Here is a 27077-nt window from a genome sequence, read left to right on the forward strand (position 1 = left end):
CAAGCAAAGAAAGTTTGGATTTGCATTTCTCTGGTGATGCACCTGGACCCAGACAGGTAACAGCTATTGAGAAGTAAATTTGTATTTCACCATCTATTTCTATTTGTATTATTTAGCTAAAGCTTGTTCTAGTCAGTAATCTGCAAACTACCTCTGGTCATGAGTCGGATAAATGAGGTGTCTCTTGCACTACCTATATGTTAGGGGTATATTTACTAAACTGCTTAGAAAAATGGAGATGTTGGCTACAGCAGCATCTATTATTTGCAGCAGCTACAGGGCACTTACACCTGCCCTGAGCTGGTGTAAATAATAATAGTAGTAATAACTGTTTAATAATAATTAATAAGCTGATCCTCTTGCTGTCTGATCAGGAAATGTGGACAGAATAACGCAGCCTGTACCAACAATGAGTGAATGAGTGTCTAATTCAGTATGTCTCTGGAAAATACATAACAGAGACAGAACTTCAAGCAGCTCATTCATCTCTTGTGAACAAATATCAAGGGGAATAAATATGCAATGAAGCTAATGTGTATCAGGACATAGATACAAAGCAGCTGATTGCTGCAGTCTATCTGCATTGAAAAGGTGCCTACAAATGCTGCACGACAATAACTTTTTTTTACCTGCATAACATAGCAGCAGAGAATAAACACCAAGGTTAATAATGATGTAATGAGACTAATGTGTATTAGGACATAGGAATTAAAGCAGCTGATTCCTGCGGTCTATCTACATCAGAAATGTGACTACAAATACTGCATGAAAACAGTGTTTTGTCTGCATTGCATAGCAGCACTGGGATTATATATTCACCAAGAAATCCAAAAGAAAATAAGGATAATTTAATTAAAAGTACTCTTATTGGATGGTCATTGGCAATATTATAACAAATAACAGACACTTAACAAAAATGTGATAAACAGCAAATAAGGGTTACCAGTCGATGACATGTTATTTAAGGAGTAGTGATGCGGTTTGGCAGCTTTGGCTTCTATTTTGACAGTTATTCTTTGGTCTTTCTTAGTGGTGGCAGGAATTTGGTATTAACAGTGAGTTGGAGATATATTTCTGGGGGATTTTAGACATATTTAGACAGACCTGGTGGTTTTGTTTGGATTAACCCTTTCACACCCACATGGGTATAGTCACAAAAGTTACAGTATTTAGACTTTCCAGGCTTCTTACAACTGGGTTTAAGAGAAGACACACTAACAGACAAAATAACAAAACAAAAACCTAATATATAATAAACAAGGCTATAGAAAAAAGAAAGAAGCATCAAAGTCTCCATAGAAATCGAAAAATATTGTCATCAATATTAAAACTTTAGGCAAAAATAAACAGACAGAAGAAAAAAAATCTCAAGAAAAAACATAATTGTGATATAGAATGGTAAAGCACCACTCCACGCTGCCATCTAATAGATACCTGAACACAATAAAAAACATATATATTGCAAACTATGCAATATTGATATGTAATTTTAATTCAGCAATACAACTTTTGGAATAAAAACAAAATTATTACAGTACATTGTGCCCATCTTCCACAACAAGGTGACCTCATTTAGATAGGTACACTAAATAAATATTATGTTTTTCCAGGCACATTTGCAAAGACTTTATTGGCCAAGCATACACATTCAGGGGGCTGATTGGCCATAGAACCTGCCAAGACTTTTCGTGGTAGGCCGGTGACCTCAGGAGGCCTCCTAATGTATTTTTCTATGGGAGGGGATTAAAAGAAAATAAACATTATTTATTTACATTTTTTTGCTCCGGCAGTGGAGCTGACTAGTCGGGCCAGTCCACGGCCTCCTAGATTATTGCTCAGTATAGCTGCCCCGACCCACCCTTAATCCCTCCCACTTGCCTAGATTTTAATGAAGGGGTCATGCAGCCTATTGCTCAGTGCATGATGGCTCCTACTTCCTCTCTGATGGCCCATCCAGCTCAACGCCGCTGCTGAACCCATTTCTTCCGCACTGTGTCATCCTAGACAACACCTGGACATCTTATGGTAAGTCATTTTCAGAAGCTACAGGTACATAACTAGACACACATACACTGGGAACACATACATAGGGACACACACTAAGCATACATACACTGGTACACATACACAGAACAGGTACTGGACACACATACACTGGTACAGACACTGGGCACACATACAGTGAGCACGCATATACAGGTACAGACACACTGGGCATGCATATACAGAGACAGAAACACTGGGCACGCATCTACAGAGACAGACACATATGGCACATTAGTCTTTTGATGAGACGGAGTGAGGTATTGATGGGGTTATTGAATATAAATGGAATTGATGATGTCAGGAATTATCATCATCATTTATTTATTTACATACCGCCACTAATTCCACAGAGAACTCACATCAGTCCCTGCCCCAGTAGAGCTAACAGTCTAAATTCCCTAACAAACAGATACACACACACTAGGGTCAATTTTGATAGCAGCCAATTAACCTACTGCACAGTGGGGAGAATTAATAACTAAACTGGATAAGGGAGTTAATGATTACATAGGGGTTAATGATGGAGGGATTGTTATGATGAGGATGGAGTTAATGTTTTTCAGGAGGTGTTAATTCATGATGAAGAGCAGTCACAAAAATGCTCATTTTATTATATGTGGTCACCAGGCAGCTCTCTGCCTTGTATGGCGGCCATAGGAAAGCTCTCTGTATTGTATGGCAGTCACTAGGCGATGCTCTTTATAAACCTTGCAAAACATTCTGTTTGGTGCATCCATGGGAGTATTTTCATTTAATTCTGAAAAAAAGCATTTTTTTTACTTGTTCATACTAGTGTCTTTTATTTAAATTATGTTTTTTATCTTTGAAATCCCACCCCTAACCCCAAGAAGAGGTATAGAGGGCATTCGGAGGGTGAAACCACTTCTTTGTGGTAAGGACACACACCACCATGGTTGGAACACCCTAAAGTTTTGCATACAGGTAGGCAGAGGCAATGTGTTTTTAATTTTTTTTATTAATACTGTTATAGAGATGTTTGAACCGTTGGTAGACCCAACTATTGTTAAATTAATGCTAACCCTGCAGGAACTCCCTGCTGCTGGATTACACTGCTGCACTCACATAACCAATATGTGTATTCCACACACTACTAGTGTGCTGACTCTTTCTACTTGTATTTGCTCCACCTACCATTGCAATGCTTTGCCTACTTGAGTGTTAGCTCCGCCAACTTTGACAGGTGGACTGTGCCTACCTTTGCGTTTTTGCATTTGTCTCGCCTAAAACTAACATACCTAGGGCTAATGGAGAGCTAACTCCGCCTACTTTTTATTGGTCCCACCCACCATTTATTTGGTCCTGCCTACATAGCCACTTTCAGAAATTTTTTCAGGGCCACTTTAAGTTCCCAATCCGCCCCTGTGCACATTACTGTCGACGCTCCTCTTTTGTCTCCCCCCTCTACTTAGCCCTTCACTGGCTCCCATTCCCCTTCAGAATCCTCTTTAAGCTCCTCAAATTCACCTACAAGGCCCTCGCCAACTCCATTGCGCCCTACATCTCCACCCTCCTCTCTATTCATGCTCCGTCCCGCCCTCTCCGTTCTGCCTCTGACCGTCGCCTCTCTTCCCCCCTTATAACCTCCTCCCACACACGTATCCAAGACTTCGCCCGCGCTGCCCCCCTCCACTGGAACAAGCTCCCTCCCTCCATCAGAACTTCCCCATATCTGTCCAATTTCAAACGGGCCCTAAAAACCCACCTTTTTCTGAAAGCCTTTCTGTCTCCCACCTAACTTCCTACCTTATCTTCTGCCTCTGTCCCCCTACTCTCCCTCTCTCCCCTGCGTCTCTCTGTCTGTCCACCCCTCCCCTTAGATTGTACGCTCCTCTGAGCAGGGCCATCTCTCCTCCTGTTTCCACTCTCGCTCCCTCCTCCCCCCTGGGGGTCTCCCTGTCTTCCGCGCCCTCCTTCTTGGGCCCCGTCGTTTGCGGATCCTCCCTCCCCCTTCCCCGCCCTCTCTAGCTGTGCATTGAGCTTACTGAGTTGCTGTGTTTACTGTACTGTGCTGTCTCCCATTGTATTGTAATTTTGTTTGTCTCTGTACGGCGCTGCGGACGCCTTGTGGCACCTTATAAATAAATATTAATAATAATAATAATAATTACTGCAAAGTCTCCAATGCTTCACTTCTGTAGATGGCTAATTGGCATCACTACTATCTGGTATAAACGTTGACATGAGAGTGTACCACATACAATAAACTGACACTGCTATTAGCCATGGTGTCATAGCCTCAGTGTATAGCGAGGAGGGGGTATTCAGTTAAAAATGTGTTGTTAACCCTTGCAGCTCTGGCTGTCCTCTTGGACATTCCCCTTTAGAATTACATTCCTTTCTTACCTCCATATCAGAGGTTAAGCAGGGTATAATCATCGTCATTTATTTATATAGCGCCACTAATTCCGCAGCGCTGTACAGAGAACTCATTCACATCAGCCCCTGCCCCATTGGAGCTTACAGTCTAAATTCCCTAATATAGACACACACTCACACACAGATACAGACAGACAGAGAGGGAGAGACTAGGGTCAATTTTGATAGCAGCCAATTAACCTACCAGTATGTTTTTGGAGTGTGGGAGAAAACCCACGCAAACACAGGGAGAACATACAAACTCCACACAGATAAGGCCATGGTCGGGAATCGAACGCATGACCCCAGTGCTGTGAGGCAGAAGTGCTAACCACTAGGCCATCGTGTATACACTTCTGCAATTCTCACATGATAACCAACCATTTGGTCTGATATTGCAAGTGTGTACACTCCCACGATGATGTTTTATGGTACCAAAACACATGGCATCATTTGATTTGGTTTCATAAACCTCCTAAAAATCACAATCAACGATGGAACGATGTCGGGCTAAGTGGAAGTGTGTATGCACTCACGAAAGTCTGTCCAACACTTCTGCCGATAGTTCCTCTGTATATCTGTAGCAGGGCCGGACTGGGACTAAAAATCAGCCCTGGCATTTCAAGCATACAGGCCCATCTCCGTTGATGAGCATGAAAAAACTGGGTGCCGCTAAGGGCGTGGCCACATTATGCAGGGGGTGTGGTCAACATGGGGCATTGATACATACATTATAATAAAACATTACATTTATCAGGCCCTCCCTATCATGCCACCCCTCCACCCCAGAAGCACATTACAACACCCCCAGTCCACTGTACTTATCTATGATTCTGATGCTGCTGACATCCATCAGAGTGGGAACGTCCTGTAGAGTGAGCAGGGAAACTCTTAGTCTCACAAGATTAATAAATCTCATGAGATTACGAGCTCCTCGGCTTGCTCTGCAGGCTGTGTCCTGTCCGAGAACTGGGAGCAGCTATCCGCTCCCTCCTGCTAACCAGAGCTGGACTCAGTCTCAGGGGGCCCTAGGCACTTAAGACAGGGGGCTCCCATTATGTAATATGGTTATTAGACACATTTTCAACAAATACATAGGCAATACTGTGAGCACTACTGTTAGGTGCACACAGTTCTGCCTTCACAAGCAGTACAATGTGAAGTAGGACATACCTCCTAATTGTCCTTGCAGTCAGACCAAATCCTGACTAAGCGGGACAGTCACCCACCAAATTCAGGACAGTTGGCAGACTGTCCTGCTCTCTCTTACCTGTCTTGTCATTGTCACCACTTGTGGCTGCTGGTGTCTTTAGATCAGTTGCTGCTTGTCTGGATCCTGGAATGTTGGGGGCCCTATTTGGAAAAAGATGGGTACATGAAAGTTAGAAAACTCCAAGCAGCACTGGTGTTAACTCAATATAGCCCCAACGTTATAAAATTAGGCCTCACTCCAGCCCCAACATTAAAATAGTATTCCAATTTAATAAATAAATCTATTTCCCTCTCTCCAAACAACCTCAGCAAGAAATTAAATAGCATTTATGTTTAATAAAAATAACAATTTCCCACAAACATCCCAGGCATTAAATAATTCATAATCACATTTAATAATTAGACCTCATTTTCCCCAAACAACCCCACATTCACTTAATAGCACACATTATAGTCATAAACTGTCCCCCACACACATTATAGTCATATACTGTCCCCCACACACATTGGCCATTTTTATTTTCCCCCTCCTACAGCGATTGCCCCCCCCCCCCTACAGACATTTTCAATCACCCCCTTTCTCCCCCCGCAGAAATATATTGCCCCTCTCCCTCCCCCTGCACACATATTCCGTTACTCTCCCTCCCCCTGCACACATATTCCGTTTCTCTCCCCCATCCCTGCACATATTCCGTTTCTCTCCCCCCCCCTCCCTGCACACATATTCCGTTTCTCTCCCCCCCCCACTGCACACATATTCCGTTTCTCTCCACCCCCGCACACATATTCCGTTTCTCTCCCCCCCCTGCACACATATTCCGTTTCTCTCCCCCCCCTCCCTGCACACATATTCCGTTTCTCTCCCCCCCTCCCTGCACACATACTGCGTTTGTCTCCCCCCCTCCACACATATTCCGTTTGTCTCCCCCCCCCTCCCTGCACACATACTGCGCTTGTCTCCCCCCCTCCCTGCAACACATATTCCGTTTGTCTCCCCCCCCCACTCCCTGCACACATATTCCGTTTGTCTCCCCCCCCTCCCTGCACACATATTCCGTTTGTCTCCCCCCCCCCCTCCTGCACACATATTCCGTTTGTCTCCCCCCCCTCCCTGCACACATATTCCGTTTGTCTCCCCCCCCTCCCTGCACACATACTGCGTTTGTCTCCCCCCCTCCACACATATTCCGTTTGTCTCCCCCCCCCCCTCCCTGCACACATACTGCGTTTGTCTCCCCCCCTCCACACATATTCCGTTTGTCTCCCGCCCCCCCTCCCTGCACACATACTGCATTTGTCTCCCCCCCTCCCTGCACACATATTGCGTTTGTCTCCCCCCCTCCCTGCACACATATTGCGTTTGTCTCCCCCCCCCTCCCTGCACACATACTGCGTTTGTCTCCCCCCCTCCCTGCACACATACTGCGTTTGTCTCCCCCCCCTCCCTGCACACATACTGCGTTTGTCTCACCCCCCCTCCCTGCACACATACTGCGTTTGTCTCCCCCCCCTCCTGCACACATATTCCGTTTGTCTCCCCCCCTCCCTGCACACATATTCCGTTTGTCTCCCCCCCCTCCCTATACACATATTCCGTTTGTCTCCCCCCCCTCCTGCACACATACTGCGTTTGTCTCCCCCCCCTCCCTGCACACATATTCCGTTTGTCTCCCCCCCCTCCCTGCACACATACTGCGTTTGTCTCCCCCCCCCCCCTTCCTCCCTGCACACATATTCTCTACACTTACCAAAGCACTGACAGCTGCCTCCACTGCAGCTAGTCCTACGTGGGAGCCGGGCCGGCGCACAGAGCCGTCATGACATCACACGTCATGACGGCTACACAAAAAAATATATATATATATTTTTTTATTTAATCTGGGTATCGCAGGGACCGGACCGGCCCACACTGCCATCGGCCCTTCTGGCATTTGCCAGAAGTGCCAGATGGCCAGTCCGGCCCTGATCTGTAGAGTGTGTACAGAGTAACGATCTTTTCAGCAGATGGTTATGAGAGATGCAGATCACAGATCTGATGGTAAATCATGTTGGTGTATATGCATGGATCAGCATGCTCATCGGGACTTTCAGTAGTTGGTAAAATCTTTACAGAAATCGCATCTGAAGTAAGATTGACTAAGTGTGTGTCCAGATTATTTCGCTAATGTATCATCTGTTTATTAAAATAAAGATATTACTTTTAACAGAAATTGAATCTATATACTGAATCTTAAAAGAGTGCCCTATATACACATTTTCCCTTCCCCCCCCCTTCTTCTTTTTTCCTTTTTTCAATACAGATTAAGAAAGAGCAACTGTCCTTAGCAGAATTTAAAATAAACTGATTAATGGGAAGGAAACAGAGGAGCTTATGTCCATATGAGGAAACAGAAATAATCAGAAAGGGTGGTCAGGAAAGAAACATTATGAATGTAAGTAAGAGATGACCTGTGACCTTGAGATGATTTAGTTCAGTTTGGTAAACTTGTAGCTTGCTCTCGAGAAAAACATTTTAGTACCAGGTGGAAGGGGTCCTGTTGGAAATTATATACAATACAAATACATCACTACATGTATCAATGCCTATTGCTAGTTCTGATTTTAGTTCATTATTCAATGCTCCTTCTAAAGTGAGCAATCCAAAAAAAGAGTTAAATGTTCAATATAACCAGGACTCCACCCTGAATGACTGTATTTACAATATACAGGATGTTTTCCAGCAAGTTACACTTTGCAACCATCATTTCCAGATTGCTTAGTTTAGGGCAATAGTTATTGTACGATGTATGATGTTATTACTGACAATGATGTAGTGACAGTTTCAGGCGCTGCAGTGATTTCAGGTGCTATTACCTCATAGATCTGGGGCAGGGAGTGCTGCTTGATGTAGCTCCGGAGCTGGGCATCTGCGTTACGAAGAGATGCCATGTTACTATTTGGGTTCTTGTCCCGCTGCTCTGTGCCCGGTAACTAGCGTCTGCTTTGTATCATAGCAACCGCCAAGCCGCCCCAGCACATCCAGCGCCGTAAGGCGGCCACGCCCCCCTCACGCCGGGCATTAACATCATACATTGGGACATCGGCGGAAGCGTCATATACTATCATCAGATATACTGCACAGAGCGGGTAGCGTGAGAAACCAGTGCTCGCCTCGCGTGTATTGCTCAATCTGTAGTAGGAACAGTACAGTGCGTATTATGGTCTGAAAAGGTTAATAAATCACGTGACTTACAGGAGGCGGGACTATTAGATCGTGACGTCACAAAGACACGCGTTCCTAGTTCTCTCTCGGCTGGCTGTTGCCGGGTTAGTGCTATTGTGACGTCATAGAGAGCATGGATGGACCAGCTTTTAACTGACAGTTCAACACTGTAGAAAGTGTAGTATGTTACCCACAGGACGTGGTGCTGTGGCGAAAAGTGTTTTAGGCTTGGCTCTGGGGGTAGGTGCCTGTTACTGCGTGTACAAGGTGCTGTCTGTTGCTAGATGCAGGAAGAAACGTGTGGCAGGCAGTAGTATACTGGATAAAGTATCTGGTATAGAACTCCTAGCAAGTGTACAGGGAACAGGTAAAAAAAAAACACTATATAATACTCTAGAGGGGCTTGTCATTCATAATTGATTGCAAAGTGTCTTGTTTTACAAATGCAAATATTATGTGTTTTATGGGTTTATATTGTTTGTAACTACGTGGAGTAACTTGTTTGTATCATGAGGTATGAATCTATGAACTGTAGAGGACGGCTTATTGTTGTGTACATGTTCTCCAGGAGGGAGTTTCATGAATTTGTTGTGCTTGTGTACAAAAGTAGTGCTTGCTCCCCCACATTATATGTGACAAGGTGAGAGTGGCAGCGGGGAGGACATATGTCAAATTTCCTCTCTCTTCTTATTTCCCATCTTGATTACTTCAACCTTCTCCTCATGGGGCTTCCCCACTCCCATTTCCCCTACCTTCACTCTATTCTCTATGCTGCTGTGAGGCTTATCTTTCACTCACACCACTCATCCTGTCTCACCTCTCTGCCTTGCCCTTTACTGGTTCCTTTTCCCCTACAGAATCCTCTTTAAACTCATCTCCCACTCAACTGCCCCTTATATGTCCATCCTCCCCTCCATCCACATACCCACCTGTTCCCTGTGCTCGGCCAATGACCGTCGCTTCTCCGCACTAATCACCTCATCCCACACCAGAATTCAAGATTTCTCCTGTGCTGCCCCCTCTACTGGAACTACCTCCCTCGCTCTATCAAACAGTCACTCAAAACCCATCTGTTCCTCAAAGCCTACCCACCATCCACCTAACCTTCTCCATCCTTGTTCTCTTCACCTCCTACTTCCCTGTTTGTGCTCCTCTTGTGCTTGATCCCCTCCACTGACTCCTCTCGTGCCTGCTGTCTGTTACCCCTCCCTTTAGTATGTAAGCTCCTACAAGCAAGGCCCTCCTCATTTTTGTCTAAATTTCATTTCTTCTCCGTCACTGTACTTGCTATGCTTGGAGCTTTTGGAGTCTTGATTTTACTCGTCTGTACTGTTGTACCCTACATGGTCCACTGTTTGTGTTGTACTTTGTATTTTCTACAGCGTTGTAGAAACCTTATGGAACCATATAAATAAAGAATAATAATAATTTGTGCAATACAACTATTCATACCCCTCCCTCTCTTCAGGAAGGAGTGCTTTGGGCTTCATATCTGCTCCCACCACTGCTACTCCACGTGGGAAGGAACTCTGTGCCTTTCACTGGTGGGATCACCAACACTTTGAATGCACAGTGGCACAATGGTTAGCATAGCTGTCTCACAGTGCTGGGGTCATGCGTTTGATTCGTACCTGGGCCCTATCTGTATGTAGTTTGCATGTTCTCCCAGTGTTTGCATCGGTTTCCTCTGGGAGAAACTGGACCGCCTGCACTCCAAAAACTTACTGGTAGATTCATTGGCTTCTGCCAAAATAGACCCTAGTATGTGTGGTTGGGAAGTTGGATTCCTCTGTTTAGCCATTCATTGCTTAGAGTCATTATATTTGTCTGAGAACATAAATAAATAAGAGTTCAGCATATGTCTGAAAGAACTGTGAATAATTATTTTTGCAATATTTTTTATTTAATATGCATGCCTATTTATGTTTTGGTTTTTTTGTAGAATCAGAAAACAATGCACTGTCTGCAGGAAATCTGGAACCACACCACATAAAAACACTACTTCAAATTCTTTTAACCAACTCTGAAATTCAAGAGCGAGTCTTGGTTACTCTCTGTAACAGTGCAGCATTTTTAAAAATCATGTAAGTAATAAATTGTCATGCATAATAATGTTCTCTTGAGAGAGCTAGATCCATTATTTAGATTTGTATGTTTAAAATGCCAAGTTGATAGAATATGGAAATGCTCCTTTTTAACATTCAAAAAGCAGGATTTTTAGACCTTTGTTAAATCATATTCTCTGAATCCATTTGGTAATGCTGTACCATAGGCTATAGAGCCTTAGTTAGGACATTGGCACTTTAATAATCTTAAAGCTATTTAAGTACTCCATCTTCTGTATCCCCATCCTGCTGGGAACTCTGTTATTTATCAAAACCAAGCCGAATATGTCAGAAACGGTTTTCATCCTACGGGGGGGGGGGGGGGGGCAGTGCACCATGAGGATGTCCCAAAGCTGCCCCATCTGGTGGGTATGCTTGTAGTGCACAGCATCTTCCAAACAAAACTAGCGGCCTTGGACGCAAAAACCATTGAACCTGTTACAGGTTCAATGGTTTTTGGTCAAGGCGCTAGTCTTTGTTTGACTGAAGCATGACTGCTGCCACTCAAAAGCACTACCACCAGATCTGGGCAGCTATTGGGAATCCTATATGGTAGAACTGTTCCCCCCCTCCAGTGTAAGTGTGACTAATTACAGAAGTGATCCATCTAGCTATAAGCTGTTTCAATGTTGCCCAACCTCTTTTAGAAGAATCGCAGAGGACCAGACGATAATCAGTCTTCCTGTCATCTAGTGTTCTTATGAAATATATGCTCTGATAACTTCAGTAAGTGAAGAGATCCCTCTTTGTCCGAGGACTGATTCTGATCCAATGCCAGAATCGTACTGTCCTGATTTAAGTGAAATATAGAAACCACTTTAGGCTGAAACAATGACTCTGTACTGAGAATGGCCCTATCCTTATGAAAAAAAAACAGAGATCTGCAAGACAGTCTCCAGTTCCAAAACCCTTCCAGCTGTGGAAAGAAAACTATTCTATGTGAGAAACTTTAGATCCACTGAATCCAGTATTTCAAAGAGGATCTGTTGTAACGCATTCCACACTAAATTTGAGTCCCAAGGGACTAATGGAGGACTGAATGGCGGTGTCGGTGCGTCACCCCTGTAAAAATATTTAAAAAAGTGGAAGAAGTGGTGAGATCAGAACCTTGAGCAAACTCCATTTCAACCTATTACCCAAGCCGTCCTGTAGGAACAGAAGGAGACGGCCCAACTGGAAAGAGGTTGTTGAAAACTTCCAATTTTCACACCAAAACCATAGATCTTCCAGAGTCTATGATTTCTTTTTCTGAAACAGGATTTCTGAACCTGAATAGGGTTACTGCTGTTTTGTTTTTTGTTTTTTTTAAAAAGTCATGACTTTCCATTGCCACACTGTAAGGCCAATTGTGTTAATCTTTGATGGATAAATGGTCCTTGGGATAGCAGATCCTTCCTTGGGGAAGACACATTAAAAGACCCACAAACATTCACAAGTGTCTTGGCCAGTCCAGTGCCACCAACAGCACCCGGACCCCTTCTCTTTTTATCTCCATAGAGGTCAGAATTGCCACTGGTGGCAAACAATAAATCATTTGAAAATCTTGTGGGACAGTCATGGCATCTACAAGAAACTCCTGCGGGTTCTCAAACAAAAAAGATCCACCTTGTGGTTCAGCCGAGATGCATCATATCTACATATGGCTGACCCAATCTACTGAGAAATGTAGTGATTAAGAGACCACACACTCTGGTACAGGGCACACCTGCTGACATATATGAACACTGCTGATATTGCCAGATCATTTTGTCTGCCCAGCGCATGATCCAGCGCATTGATAGAAAAGCTCTTTATGTTTTCCTGATGGCATACACAACAGCAATGGTGTTGTCTGACTGAACTCTTTTTTGGTCTTTTCCCTGTACGAGAAATTGTCCATTAATTAAAATGTTTTGGCATCACCCATACTCTAGGATATTGATCAGAAGCTTGACTTCCACCAGAGACTACAGACCATAAAATCGGCTATGAAGCATGATTACCCCCCAGCCCCGAAGACTAGTGTCCATTATCACAATTGTCAAGGGCAGTTACTGTTTTGTTTTTGTTTTATTTTGTTTGTTTGTTTTTGGTTTTTTTAAACTCTTTAAATAAAGAGGAAATAATAGGAAAGATGCAATCAACACGTATGACATAAAAATATTAGTATTTAAGATGTCTCCTCAGTGTTTTATACTTTTATATCGTGGGGGTGAGGGGAGCGGGAAGGAGGAATGGGAGGTAGAAAGGTACAAGTACTGTTAACAATATCGTTGATAAGTAAATAAGCGAACTTGGAACATTGCTAGGAAAAGCTAGGCCACACTGTTACATTGGCTACCAAAAAGAAAACTAGCATACAGACATTACTCACCAGCAGAACACCATATCCAGCCTGGGGGGTCCGGAGGCGGCCCAAGAGCTATATTCCATCAGCGGGAGGGGGAGTCATACTGGAAAGGCAGCTACGGCTTTCTAGTAAATACCACGGGGTCCACACCTTGTCGAAATTATGATTTATCATGAAGGTAGCACGTTGTACTCTCCATGCTTGCGACATGTCCTATGTAGGACCGTAATTCCTGCATAGAGGGAGCCCTGGGGTTTTTCCAGTGTTTTGCTATTAGGAATTTAGCAGCTGCCAAGATGTGAGAGATAAGCTTTTTAGAAGGCGCGCTTTCATCAGGTATAGGGCGAGAGAGAAGGAATGACCAAGGGTCCTTATAAACTCTGTGTCAGAACAACAGATAAATAAGTGTAAGAACCATGTTCCAGAAAGGAACTATGCGAGGGCAGGTCCACCATATATGTAGCAACGTACCTCTCTGGCCACATTCCCTCCAGCAGCTCGGAGTGGCCGTAGGAAACATTCGAGACAGCTTATCAGGAGTATAGTACCACCTATAGTACACTTTGTAGGCTGTTTCCTTAATTAATGTAGAGATCGAGCTCTTGGCAATCCCCTCCCTGGTCTCCTCCCAGCATGACTCATCTGGGGGAGGTCCCAGGTCATTTTCCCATTCCCACTCATGTCAAAAGTATAGTCTATGAGTCAATTATAGATCTGGGAGATCATCCCTTTAGTGAGAGGGGAATGTAGACACATATACTCAAAGAAGGTCGGGGCCCGGAGAACCTCCTGGGGGGGCATAGACATGGCGAAGTGTCAGACCTGGAAGTACTCAAAAAAAAAAAAGCGGATGGAACGGTTCAAAACTATGATGAAGTTCCGACATAGAAGCCCAAGTTTGATTGACTGCCAGGTCCGAAACCACCCGTATTCCCGCCCTTATCCAATGTTTAAACTGCTGTGTTGAGTTGCCAGGAGGGAAGTGTGGGTTGCCCCAGAGAGGAGTCAGAGGTGAGAGAGGGGAGGACAATTTATATTTGACCCGGCATGAGTCCCAAAGCGACAGGTAGAATTTAAGAGATTGAAGAGATGAGGCCGCTGGTGGTCTATCTATATTAGCCAAGCTCCAGAGCGATGCCATAGAGGGGGTCCCAACATAGTGGGCCTCCAGATCCACCCATGCTATGGACTGGTAAGGGGCATAGGTTACCGCCACCTGGGTCAGATGGGATGCCAAATAATAAAATGTAATGTCTGGAAAACCCCTGCCTCCCCGAGCCCTGGGCTTTTTGAGCACTGCTACCGAGACTCTAGGGGTCTTGGCACGCCATATAAACTTTAGGAAGGAGGAATGCAAATCTCTAAACACGGAGTCGGGAACCCTCACCGGAAGAGTCTGAAAAAGGTATAGAAGCTTAGGGACCAAGTTCATCTTAATAGCGATGATCCTCCCCAGTCACGATAGGATATAGCTCTTCCAAGTCTCCAGGTCCTGTTTGATTTTTGACAGAAGGAGGGGGGGGGGGGGGGGGGGGGGGGAGTTTTCCCGATACAATCTATCATAGGTCGAGGTGATATAAACTCCAAGATATTTGATCTTATTCGCCTGCCAGCGTAGTGCGAAATTAGTCTGTAAACTGGTCCTAAGGAAAGGGGAAGCATGGAGGAGCATGGCCTCTAATTTAACAAAATTAATTTTATAGCCAGAGAGGAGGCCGTATTCATCCATAAGGTTATATAAGGCGGGTAGAGACTCCTGAGGATTCGTCAGAGAGAGAAGTATGTCATCTGCGAAAAGAGAAACCTTGAATTCCCGCGGCCCTACTGTCACACCTGAGATCGATGCCGACTGTCTGATCATTGCCGCCAAGGGCTCTATCACTATTGCAAAGATTAAGGGCGAAAGGGGGCAGCCCTGCCTCGTCCCGTTGGAGAGGGAGAGAGGGTCAGATAGAGATCCGTTCACCCGGACCCTAGCTGAGGGACAGTTATAGAGGGCAGATACCCCGGTCAAAAATTCAGCCGAGAAGCCGTACACCTTCAGAGCAAGGGTCATAAGATCCCAAGAAATTCGGTCGAACGCCTTCTCGGCATCCAGTGAGATCGGCCGGGAGGCATCTTTGGTTAATGATTTGAACAAGGTTTATCGCGCGGCGAGTATTAACCCTAGCCTGGCGACCCGGGATGAAACCCACCTGATCATAGTGGATTAGATCTGGAAGGACTCCATTCAAGAGGGTGGCCAGGATCTTTGCATATATCTTAATGTCAACGTTAAGAAGGGAGATGGGACGGTAACTTGCACAGTCGCTAGGGTCCTTCTCCTCCTTATGTATGACTACAATATGCGCCTCTAACATCGATTTGGGGAAGGGATCTCCATGCAAGACAGCATTGAACAGGGAGCGGAGATGGGGAACCAGAGTCTGGGAAAATCTTTTATACTAGGCTGCGGAGAAGCCATCAAGCCCCGGGGCCTTGGAGGTCTTTTGGGCCTTGATAACTGCCAGTATTTCCTCCGATGTAATCTCCTCATTTAGTTGCTGAGGTAGGCTACTGGAAAGGGTAGGGAGATTCGCTTGCCTCAAAAAAGCTGCTATAGTATCTGCAGGTGGAGCACTCCCAGGATTTAGGGCATCCAAATTATACAATGTAGAATAAAATTTTTGAAACTCGCGCCCTTTCTGGTCAGGACAATAGATGGAAGAGCCAGAAGGAAACTTCAGGGCCATGACGTTGTTTTGAGATCTCTGAGCACTCAGACGGGTGGGTAGTATTCTGTCAGCTTTATCTCCCTTCTCATAGAATGTCTGCCTCAGCCGTTTCAGGGCCAAGGTAGTGGACTCAGAGAGAAGGAGGTTCAAATCCGATCTCGCCTTTAGAATTTTGGTCAGTACCTCTTCATCTGGGGATAATTTATGCTGTCTCTCCAGGGTCTGGAGTTGAATAGTTAATGACGCACGTTTGGAAATGGCCAACTTCTTATGGCGTGAGGCCATGCTAATAAGATGGCCCTGCACTACTGCCTTATGGGCTTCCCAGAGGGTCATGGGGGAAGTATCGGGGAGGTCATTAAAAAGAAAATACTCCTCAAGAAGGGTCCGGAGCTCTAAGGTAAGTGGATGATCATGGAGAATGGAGTCATTAATACGCCACGTAGCGGGGCGAGGGCGGGGTACTATGTCTGAGAGATCGGCTGATATAGGAGAGTGGTCAGACCAAACCATCGGGTGTATATGGGCCGCCCTGAGCTTTAATGACAGATCGTGGCTGAGGAAGACCATGTCTATTCGTGAATAGGTACCATGAACCGGAGAGTAAAATGTATAATCTCGGGATGAGTGTTCCCTAAGCCTCCAGGAGTCAAAGAGGAGATGATGGGAGAGAAGGGACACCAAGGCCTTAGATTTACGGGACTCCGAGCCACTGACGGGGGGGGAAGCAAAGTGGACGATCTGTCTATAGTATCATCTACTACGACATTAAAGTCCCCTGCCATAATCCCTTCTCCCTGGCGCACCTGAGAGAGCAAGGAGTCTAGGGCAACAAGAAATTAACGCTGGTTTTGATTTGGGCCATACACGTTAACTAAGGTGCATAAAGTATTATTGAGTTTACCCACTAGGATTAGAAATCGACCATCAGGGTCAGAATGAGATGTCAAAAGCTCAAATGTCACATGGGATGCAAAAAGTGTAGCTACTCCTCGTTTTTTCTGTCTGGGGTCACAAGCATGGAAAGCAGAAGGGTACCGTTTAGACTTCAGTTCTGGATGTGAATGACGGGTAAACTGTGTCTCCTGAAGAAAAACTATATCTGCTCTATGTTGTTTAAGTGTGAGGTAAAGTGTTGTGAGCTTTTGTGGGCTGTTCAATCCTTTAACGTTCAATGAGAAGATCCTAAGAGCCATCAGGAGGTGAAGACAGGGCCGCCTCAGGTCCCCCAGCGAGGACCGGTCGCACTGCAAGAGAAAAAAAGAACAGTTCCACGTTAACACAGTTGCAATAAAAATGAAGAGTATGAAGAAGTGCCTGAGGTAAAAAGGGATAGGAAGGAGAGGAGAAGGAAAAAAGGGATGCAGGGTAGTGGACAGGGCCAGCGTGCGGGGGCACACCTAGTCCATGATGCCGGCCAGGAAAGGTACGGGGCAGTGCCAGTGGCAAGGGAGGCCCGGGCAAGGGCAATATACCCATAATGGGAACGTGGCCAGGAATACGAACACTGAAAAGACCTGGGAGTACCAGCCGTAGAATGTGGACACCCACATTACTTCCCAGCCAGGGTCAAAAAATACAATATAGCAAGCTAGGTGGAAAAGGAATGTCGTGAGGGAAGGAAATCAAACCACTACCCAAAGTCAGTGAAACTGCCAAACAGTGATAAAGAGAATGCGTTAAGGGCAGTAGGTAAGTAGCATACTGAAACAATTAGAAAACAATACAATAAAGTAATCACATAGAGAGTTAGTAAGAAAACCGTTTAACCCAACAACTGGAACCAATGGCCCCTAACTCCTCCCAATCTACATGAGAAGGACCGAAAACCAGCGGTCAGTCATGCAGAGGGGAGGTATATGAAACAGGGTGGTTTCTGAAACAAAAAGAAAAGAAAACACAGTGAGCAAATATCAAGGCGGTGGAACAGCAACAGATGGTTTAGCGGTTCTTGTCACAGTCGACCACTCTGTAGTTGGAAGTTTCCGGGAGGCAGAAGTGGATCTCAGAGAGCTGGACAACGGTCCCGATGTCACCGGGTGGGGAAGAGAGGCCGGGGCCGGGAGACCCAGAGTCCCAAGGAGTTGAACTGCTTCCTTCAATGAACGAGCCGAATGAAGCTTGTTATGATGCCAGACCAAAATGCGGAACGGAAAGCCCCATCGATAGCGAATGTTATTGTCCCTGAGGATAGATGTCACGGGCTTCAATTCACGCCTCTTGAGGAGTGTAAGCGGAGCAATGTCCTGAAAAATTTGCAGAGAGGCATCCTCAAACGAAATTGAGTCAGTCTTGCAAGATTCCCGCAGGATCGCTTCCTTGGTAGTATAATAGTTACACCGAAGGATGACATCTCGGGGTTGGGAGGGTTCTTGAGACCGAGGACGAAGGGCTCTGTGTCAAATAATTATAAATAACACAATCAAAATGCACTATAGCTCAGAATATATAGACAGACTATGCAAATTGCATAAAATACAAGATACAGTGAGGCAATATTGACAGAAGTTACAAAACACTGACCTTTAATAGCAAAGGCGGCTGGGTGTCTGCCCCGAACACTTCACTAGGAAAGCTCCACCTCCCTCAATCCTTCTGTAACATATGGGGGACGTTCTCCATCTTTACCAAATCTTTTCATATTTATCAACTTTGTTCCTACGGGTGTACATGAATCTCTCATGGCCTACTGTGTCATTAACAAGATCAATCCAACTTCTCATAGTCGGGCCTCCCGACGCCATCCACTTCCTAGCGATGACCACTTTCGCCAGCATAAGTATCGTATTAATGAGCAATCTATTAAGCTTATGGATGTTTTTGTCCAAACCCAAACCAAATATACATAATCTTGGTCACACGCCCACCTCCAACTGATTTTATACAAACCCCCCACCTCTCTCCAGAAGTAAGAAACCAACGGGCACTCCCAAAGCATATATTAGAAATCTCTGGCGCTAATAGGTAACACAATGGACATACAATTTATAAAATAGAATATCAGATGCAGTGAATCAAATAGAGGGAGTGCAAATCCTCTAATAAGTAGACATATATGAACCAAAAAAGACTGATTGTGCATGAGATGTTCTAATCAAAGTGAAAAATTATGAAGATGAACATACAAAGACTCAATATATAATTGTACCTATGTTTACTCCAGCAACAAATAAATACAATACATAAAATAAATAAAATCAATATTCACATGAGAAAATAGACAGGCTCATCAAGACCTGTGTATGTGAGAGTTCCAACAGGTGTCTCAATATAAAAAAAGGCCTGGATACTTTCATAAATCAGCGTATCAGTATGACCAAAAGAGTAATAGCGCTGTATAAGGATATAGATAGAAAAAGCTCTATTTCACCAGATTCCGGCTATTAGATTAAAAGTAAAATTCCCACAAGTGAGGCGGTACATGTAATCAGATGTGTGGCTCCATAGTATCAGCTGTAAAGTGATGTATTAGCAGTGGAGCGTAGATATAACAAAACTTCTTCCGCTGTAAGTGGTATTCATTCAGCCGATAATTTGTCAAACTGGTAAATAAATAGACCATCCAAAGCTTACCCGCTAAAGGGAATGTAAGTCTGAGACCCCGTCATGCCACACAGGCGGCTCAAACGGCTTGAGGCTCCACGATGTATCTTGTGTGGTGCGCACCACCAAAATCTGTCCGTACTGATACACGGATAGTTGAAGAAAAAGTCCTCTTGAGGACACGATATACGTAATGCCTCTAGACACAATGTATCAGATGTCTTCACGATAGATGAGGCTGGGTTGAGCCAATGCTCATTAGTGGATACTCCTTGGAATAGAGAATAACAAAACAGCACAGTGACGCGTTTCGTGTGTCCAAGCAGACTTTTTCAATACTCCCAAAGCATATGCCAAAAATTCCCCCTCACACTCCCACACTTAGGACACAGAAGCACCTGACCCCCGCTAAGTTTAGAGAGCCGAAGAGGAGTAAAATACACTTATCGCTAATTTGCCCAAGATCACCCTCCCACCGGCGCCGGAGTTCTGGCAAGCCACTCACACCAGATCCATCCAACAACGACGAATACAAAGTCGAAATTTGCCACCTCGGGCCCAAACTTGAAAGCTGCACCCTCAAAGGATCTGCATTATAACTCGGGGGCAGCTTCCCGAAATTGCGAGGCCAAAGCATGTCTTAACTGCAGATACCTGTAAAAGTAACCTAGGTAGCTCATATAATCCCTGTAATTGCTCAAAAGAATGCAGTATCCCATTCTCATACAGTTGCCCAATATGTACTATATTATAAATGCGCCAGGCTCCAGCTCCCTCCATCCTAACCAGCTCACCAAAATCCCGATTATCCCAAAGTGGAGTACATCGATCCCAAACCAATTCACCCCCAAGCCGAGATGAGAATCGCCACACCTTCATGGCTTGTATCAATAAAGGAGGATCACCCCCAGACCTATCAGCTAGAAGAAACTGCACCCGTAGATGTTTAGAACCTGTCCCAGAGACTAGAAAATCATGTAGATCCACACCCATCCGCGACCGGAACCATACCTCAATATGTGCCAACTGAAAAGCAAAGTAATAGAGCCGCAAATTCGGCAGAGCCCGACCCCCGGGAACGATCTAAAGTAGTGAGCTTGATTCTTGCTCTCTTGCCCGCCCACACCATAGAGGCTATGAGACGCTCAACAGAACGGAATATACTATGAGGGATATAAATCGGCTATTGCTGCAAAACATACAGAAATTTTGGCTGAATTATAATTTTAACCAAATCTATTCTACCAGTGACCGTTACTGGCACCTGTTTTCACACCCCAACCCGGCTCTTAAGATAGTCAATCTGAGGCTGGACATTACGCTTACCCATCACTAGAAATCCAAATACTTAAATACTGGAGTCCATTTGAGGGGAGTCTGCAAAACTTGTCCCATAGGACAAGTACCCTTAATCGGAGTCACACTGGATTTGTCCTAGTTGATCAAAAGCCCCGCATTCCTACCAAAAACTGTGACCACGCGGAAAAGCACAGGTATGACAGTAAAAAGTAGCATATCATCTGCATAAAGGGCAATCGTGCCCGTCCTGCAGCCCATCCTAAATCCAGTAATATCTGACTGCATCCTAACAGCACATGCCAGTGGCTCTATGGCCAAGTCAAAGAGAGTGGGGGACAGAGGGCACCCCTGTCTTGTACCTCTGCCCATGACAGACTGACGAAACCGGAGCCGTTTACACAGACTCTAGCTGTAGGGCAAGAATACAGCAATCGCACCCACTGAACGAAAACCGGCCCATACCCAAATTTCAGTCGCACCTCCCACAGGTACCTCCTCTCCACAGAATCAAAGGGACATCTAGGGACACCACCACCGCCTCTTCCTCCGCAGGGTGGGGCAACTGCAGATGACAAAAAAGCCTACGCAAATTTATAGCCGTAGATTTTTCCGGCATAAAACCAGTTTGATCAGAGTGCACAATCTCACCAATCACCCGACTCAAATGCGACACTAACATTTTGCCAATATTTTAATATCCGTTGTCAATAGTGATATAGGTCTGTATGATTCCGGGAACAAGGGGTCCTTTCCCGTTTTGGGAATAAGAACTATAAGAGCTTCAGACACAGACGGAGACACTGACCCCAAATCTCTAAGACTTGTAAACATTTCTTGCAAGCGAGGCACAAAAAAAACCATATGCTTCTTATACATCTCTATAGGAATCACGTCTATGCCCGGAGCCCTGCCATTTGGAAACGAGGGTATCGCAGCTACAATCTCCTCATCAGTGATTGACAAATCCAGACTTTTTCTACCATCTGCGCTTAGCTCAGGCAAGGAAACCGCCGCCAAGTACCTGTCTAAATTTTAGAATCCGAGTATTCAGCCCTAGACGCATATGCATCTTTAAAATACACGTAAAAAATGTCGCTAATCTCTTCAGTCAAGGTATGCACAACACCCAAGGTATTCGTAATTCCCGCCACTACAGTCGCCACCTTCTCTGATCTAGCCAAGTATGCCAGAAACCTACCACATTATCTGCTTCAAAATACTGAGTATGCCTAGCAAATAGCAACTTGCGCCTCAATTTGTCTAACAAATAGTCTGACCACTCTCGCTGTACCACTAACCAAGCCAGCCTGTCAGAAGCCATATGAGAAGAGAGATACACCTCCTCCAACTGCACAACCTCCTTTTCTAACATATCTCACTGTTAGGAACCCCTCCAGCCGGCACAACACAACCCGGAGTCTACTCTGCCAGTCAGGTGTTCACTGGAGCCCCTGATGGTGGGGACAGACTGGGCTGCAGACTGACAGAGGGTCGTGAAGTGTGTACCGGCTGGGGAGAACCCAGGCAAGCAGAGTAAAAGTCCAAGTAGAGGTCAAGGACCGGCAGCAGGTAGAAATTCCAATAAACAAGCCGAGGTCAAGGGTCACGAGCAGACAGGGAGGTCGGTAAACAAGCCAGAGGTCAGGGTCACGAGAAAAACAGGCAGGGTCCAAATCCAGGCAAGGGGTCATACACAGGGAAGCAGTCCAACAGGTTTTCACCAATACAAGGCAGGAGCAGATTAAGCTGACAGGTAACTGGACGCTATAACCGGCAGGGAGGCTAAGCCCTCCCTGCCTTATATACAGACTTTGGCTAATCAGGGCTTAGCCCTGAAATGCATCCCAGGTGTGCTACCAATAATAATTAGCCCGCAGGCTATCCTAGCGCATGCGCCCGGCTGCCTCACTTGCCGGGGCGCACCGCTTGCTACACTCGGCGTCCGGCCGTTGCCTTGGCAACGGTCGGGCCCGAGAAACCGGAAGTGACGCCCCGATTGTCATGGAGACGGCCGGGACGTTCACTGGCACAGGAAGTGAGTCGCGGCGGTGCCCGAGGCCGCCGCGGCTCCTGACACTCACAGCCTAGACTCTTTTTTTTTTAAATAGTTAATACTTCTAATTAGGGAACCTCTTAAAAAAGCCTTGAATGAATCCCAGACAAGAGGTGGAACCGTTGTATCAACATTAGTAGCAAAATACCCCTCCCATTGAGATTCTAATGTATTTGTATCCTTCAATAATGTCAACCAGATGGGGTTATGTCTCCAAAATACTTGGCCTCGAGAGGCATTAAGCTTTACAGTCAGAACCAACGGGGAATGATCTGAAATCCCTCTCTGTAAATATGCAACATCCGAGAGACAGCCGGCAGCATCTCCCTTGATAAGACCTAAATCAATTCGGGAGAAGGCATAATATGAAGTAGAATAACAAGAGAAGCAAATCTTTGCCGGATGTCTCAGACCCCACACGCCCACCAAGCCCATCTCTTCCACCAGAGCAGCAAACTTCGATTTTCTAGCATGTGTAGTGTCCCCCACCTCCCTCCACCTGTCAACATTAGAATCCAACACATTTATTGAAATCTGCACAACAAAGCACAGGAGTGTCAGGAGATAGAGATGAAGTCACTGCATTTCTTTAAAACTTCACCACTATAAGGGGGTGGGACATAAACTGACAGTAACTTTATACGTTTAGAATCAAAAATACCCCTTACATAAACATATCTACCTAATGGGTCAGATTCCACCTCTTCCAAAACAAAATTTACTTTTTTACGTATAAGAAGAGATAGCCCTCTAGAGTGACACGTATGAGTAGCATGATAGGCCCATCCAACCCACGGTTTCTTAAGGGCCAACAGCCCCAGCCCGCAACTTCACCATATTACTCCTCTAGCACCCCACACCCATCCGATCCACTAGCACCAAGTAGAATATCCAAAAGCTTTAGAAATATCACCTTATAATTAACACCCTCGTAAGCATCCAAATAACTTCTATATTAATCAAAGCATTTCAATATGTATAAACATAGATCAAAGTGATATACATTAACGGAGCTTATCTTAAACTTTATAACTATCAAAGGCACACAATCTTCAATAGCATCATTTCAGTCCAGGAGGTCAATACATCATCAGGAGCATCTTCAATCCGGACGAAGACCTCCTAGGAGCTCTCCAATCCAACCAGTGAGTCGCCTCAAACGGCGATCCAAAGAAAAGGGTAGTTCCATCTGCAACAACCCGCAGTCTGGCCAGGAAAAGCATAGCATACGACAGTTGCATCTCACGAAGACGACGCTTCACCTGTATAAACTCAGCTCTGCTCTTTTGTACATCAACAGAGAAATCAGGAAATACAGCCACTCTTTGGTTTTGATACATTAAGGGGGCCTTAATCCGAGCCAGGCGCAGAATAGCATCCAGATCCTTATATTGTAGCACCTTAGCAATGAATGTGCGTGGCTGTGTACCAGGAGGCGGCCTCTGAGCCGGGATCCAATGCGCCCTCTCCACCGCAATCTGGGCCATGAACTCCTCTCTGCCGAATGTCTGGATCATCCAGTTCTCCAAGAATGTCTCCGGAGCATCACCCTCTGCCTTTTCAGGAAAACCCACCAGCCGAACATTACTGTGGGGCTGTGTACACGTCATTGTGGCCCTGCCCCTATTTTTATTGGCCGAAGAAAGTTTTGGGGACGTGGCTAACGGCACGATTCTTCAAGCCCGTCTTCACACACCCACTTGCCTCCCGGGACACAAGTTGCCAATGTTGGCAACTATGAAGTTAATAAATCCTACCGCTGGTGAGCTCTCCTCTGCTCCAGGAGTGTTAGTGACATGTTCTCCATAGAGGAGTCGTGACGCAGTCTATCGCCCTGCCGAGAGTTCCCAGATGTGACAGAACTGTTCATTGCTAGGGGGATGTCAGCAAGCCGTGCGGCTGAGAGGAGTGGCTGACAGCTTCACTCTCACAAAGCAGCACTGTCTGTGTAACACACAGCTATTACCAGACGGCTGCCGCAGCATTAGAGGTGACGTAAGCCCAGAGGCTGCACACCTCCTACAGGGACCCGGAGTGAAGGCACCACCTAGGCTATCCGCTCCCGGGTAAATAAACAAAAGGTCCCTGTGATGCTGTATAAACAAACAGACACCATTTTTTTGTGGAACTACAAACCCCAGCCATGCCAGGGTGCCATAAACAGTACGGGCATGTTGATGCTTGTATAACTACAAGCACCAGCATACCGATGGCAGCCATGTCATGCTGGCACTTGGAGAACCACAAGTGCCAACATGGCCTGACACCCATTGCTGGCTGCGACCTGTAGTTCCACAAAACAAAATGTAAAAAAATGTGTGTGTATATATATATATATATATATATATATATATATATATATATATATATACATAAAACAACCTCTTTAATACTACATAAATGCATTAAAAATAATAAAACCCAATATACTCACCAATAGGATGTTTTTTTCTTATGTCAGCAGCTTCTAATCCAAAATTGCTTGACAACCATGTCCCAAAATATTTGTATTCATAAATGTTCATGCTTGAAATACATCTTCTTAACTTCGGTCACAAAGACTCCCATATTTGTAATTCCAAAGTGTCCATGTTGATTGAAGTCTTCTTATCTTCTGGTCACGATGACCACCATATTTGTAGATACAAAACCGGAACATGCTTGTGAAAAAATAAATCCTTGTCGCTATTTTTAATCTGTGAAATATAAAAACTGGAGCTTGATACATTTAGCCCCTGGAGTCCCTCGGTTGGATTATCAATTTTCATAAATCCAGTCTGGTCCCTGCCCACAGGTTGTTTTTTCTGGGTCTGTTGTTGGACACCTGACAGCAAAGCGTGTTTCCTCCAGGAGATATGATAGATTCCTTACAAAATTTGGTAAGATGTCTATTGGCTTGCACATGGATGTCCGTTCTGTATGAAGGTCACTGTGCACTGAGAACTTAGGTGCTGTTCCCTACTATATTAGGGGTTCCTGCTGTTTCAGAAATGCAGCAGTTAATTCACTCTGTTGTATCTCTCAGCAGTTAATGAACTGTACTGGTGTTGAGCTCTACAAATCCTGGCTCTCTTAGCCAGATCATTGAATCCGTGAGCAAGTTGATGGTGTCACTTAGATACAGTCCATGAGACCCTGTATATCTGGTTACCTTGTTATCTTCCTCCTGACCTGGTTAACGTGTGTCGGTAGACCTGTAACCAGTTGAATCAGCAGTAGCTGTTTCTGCCCTGATCCCGTAAATGTGTGCATCTGCAGGTGTTGCTCCTGAACTGGTTATCGTAAGTCTTCAAACCTGTAATCAGTGGACTGACCTGTGTTATCTATTACCTTGCTGTCCGTGGAAATCTACTATGCTATGTGTGTGCAATTCTGACTCCTGATACTTGTTACTCATGTGCTACCTGCAGTTGCTTCTCCAGCAATAAGGACTCCATCCTGTGCATCTGCAGTCGTTTTTTCCCATTCTGGTTATTCTCTGTAACTGTAGACCTTGCACCTGACTTGACTGTTGTGTATCTGCAAACCTGTAACCAGTGGACTGCTCTTTAGCTTTCCACGTATAGCAAGGTAGTAGATAAACACTCTGCTCTTGCTGAACAATCCAGATTCGTCACCTTGCTACCTGTGTACCATTAGTATTTGCCTCTCCAGCAATAAGGTGGCTACAGCCTTCTTTGTCTGTGTGTTTGCATTAAAGATGGTCACATTTTAATCGCTATTTGACTTGACTTTCCAACTTCATTACACCCTGGGAAGATGGTTTCAACATTTGAGGTTGTGCAGTTTGCACAAAGCTATTCCAGATTCAACTCATTTTGAATTGGGACAAATCACACTTTTTTCTGACCACACGACAGATCTCTCTGTCTCAGAGAACATGTTGCTCACTCCTCTGGAGGTTGAGTGTTTACTATCTAAACAGTGACTGCCCTGTGGGCGTGGCCTGGTGGAGCATGGAGTAGGCTGTGTGCATCGGAGCTCCCCAGCCTAAATATCCGGAATAAATATCCTTGTGTGTGTTAGACCCATCGAATTTACCTGGTTCTGTGTTGGAACCTCTTCTGCTTCCTCCAGTCCAAGTCTGGTCTGTGTCGGCGTATCGCGGCGGCTGTGTTTGGCACTGGTGTCCGGAGCTGTGCTGGAGCATAGTTTGCGCGGGGAGGAAGGTGCTCTTTCTTTCCAGCGGTGCCTGGGT

General features: G+C 45.2%; 2 protein-coding genes across 3 annotated transcripts in view; one reads left to right on the forward strand and one right to left on the reverse strand.

Moving 5' to 3' along the window:
• Positions 1-8730, reverse strand: part of LOC142152283 (F-box and leucine-rich repeat protein 13-like) — an 83680-nt gene extending 74950 nt beyond the window's left edge. Inside the window, exon 1 of one of the 2 annotated variants that reach the window (XM_075208755.1) lies at positions 8488-8729. In XM_075208755.1, the coding sequence (XP_075064856.1) occupies positions 8488-8562 (75 nt within the window). In that variant the 5' untranslated portion in view covers positions 8563-8729. Of the gene's footprint in view, positions 1-8487 lie in introns of both variants that reach the window. The other variant, XM_075208754.1, reaches the window with a different exon arrangement.
• Positions 8731-8737: 7 nt separating this feature from the next.
• LOC142152284 (armadillo repeat-containing protein 10-like) overlaps positions 8738-27077 on the forward strand; it is a 37118-nt gene continuing 18778 nt past the window's right edge. The window contains exons 1-3 of the mRNA XM_075208756.1: positions 8738-9203; positions 10779-10915; positions 25367-25372. Of these exons, the coding sequence (XP_075064857.1) occupies positions 9020-9203; positions 10779-10915; positions 25367-25372 (327 nt within the window). The 5' untranslated portion in view covers positions 8738-9019. The remainder of the gene's footprint in view (positions 9204-10778; positions 10916-25366; positions 25373-27077) is intronic.

The sequence above is a fragment of the Mixophyes fleayi genome, chromosome 4 (genome assembly GCF_038048845.1).
Source record: "Mixophyes fleayi isolate aMixFle1 chromosome 4, aMixFle1.hap1, whole genome shotgun sequence".
Lineage (NCBI taxonomy): Eukaryota > Metazoa > Chordata > Amphibia > Anura > Limnodynastidae > Mixophyes > Mixophyes fleayi.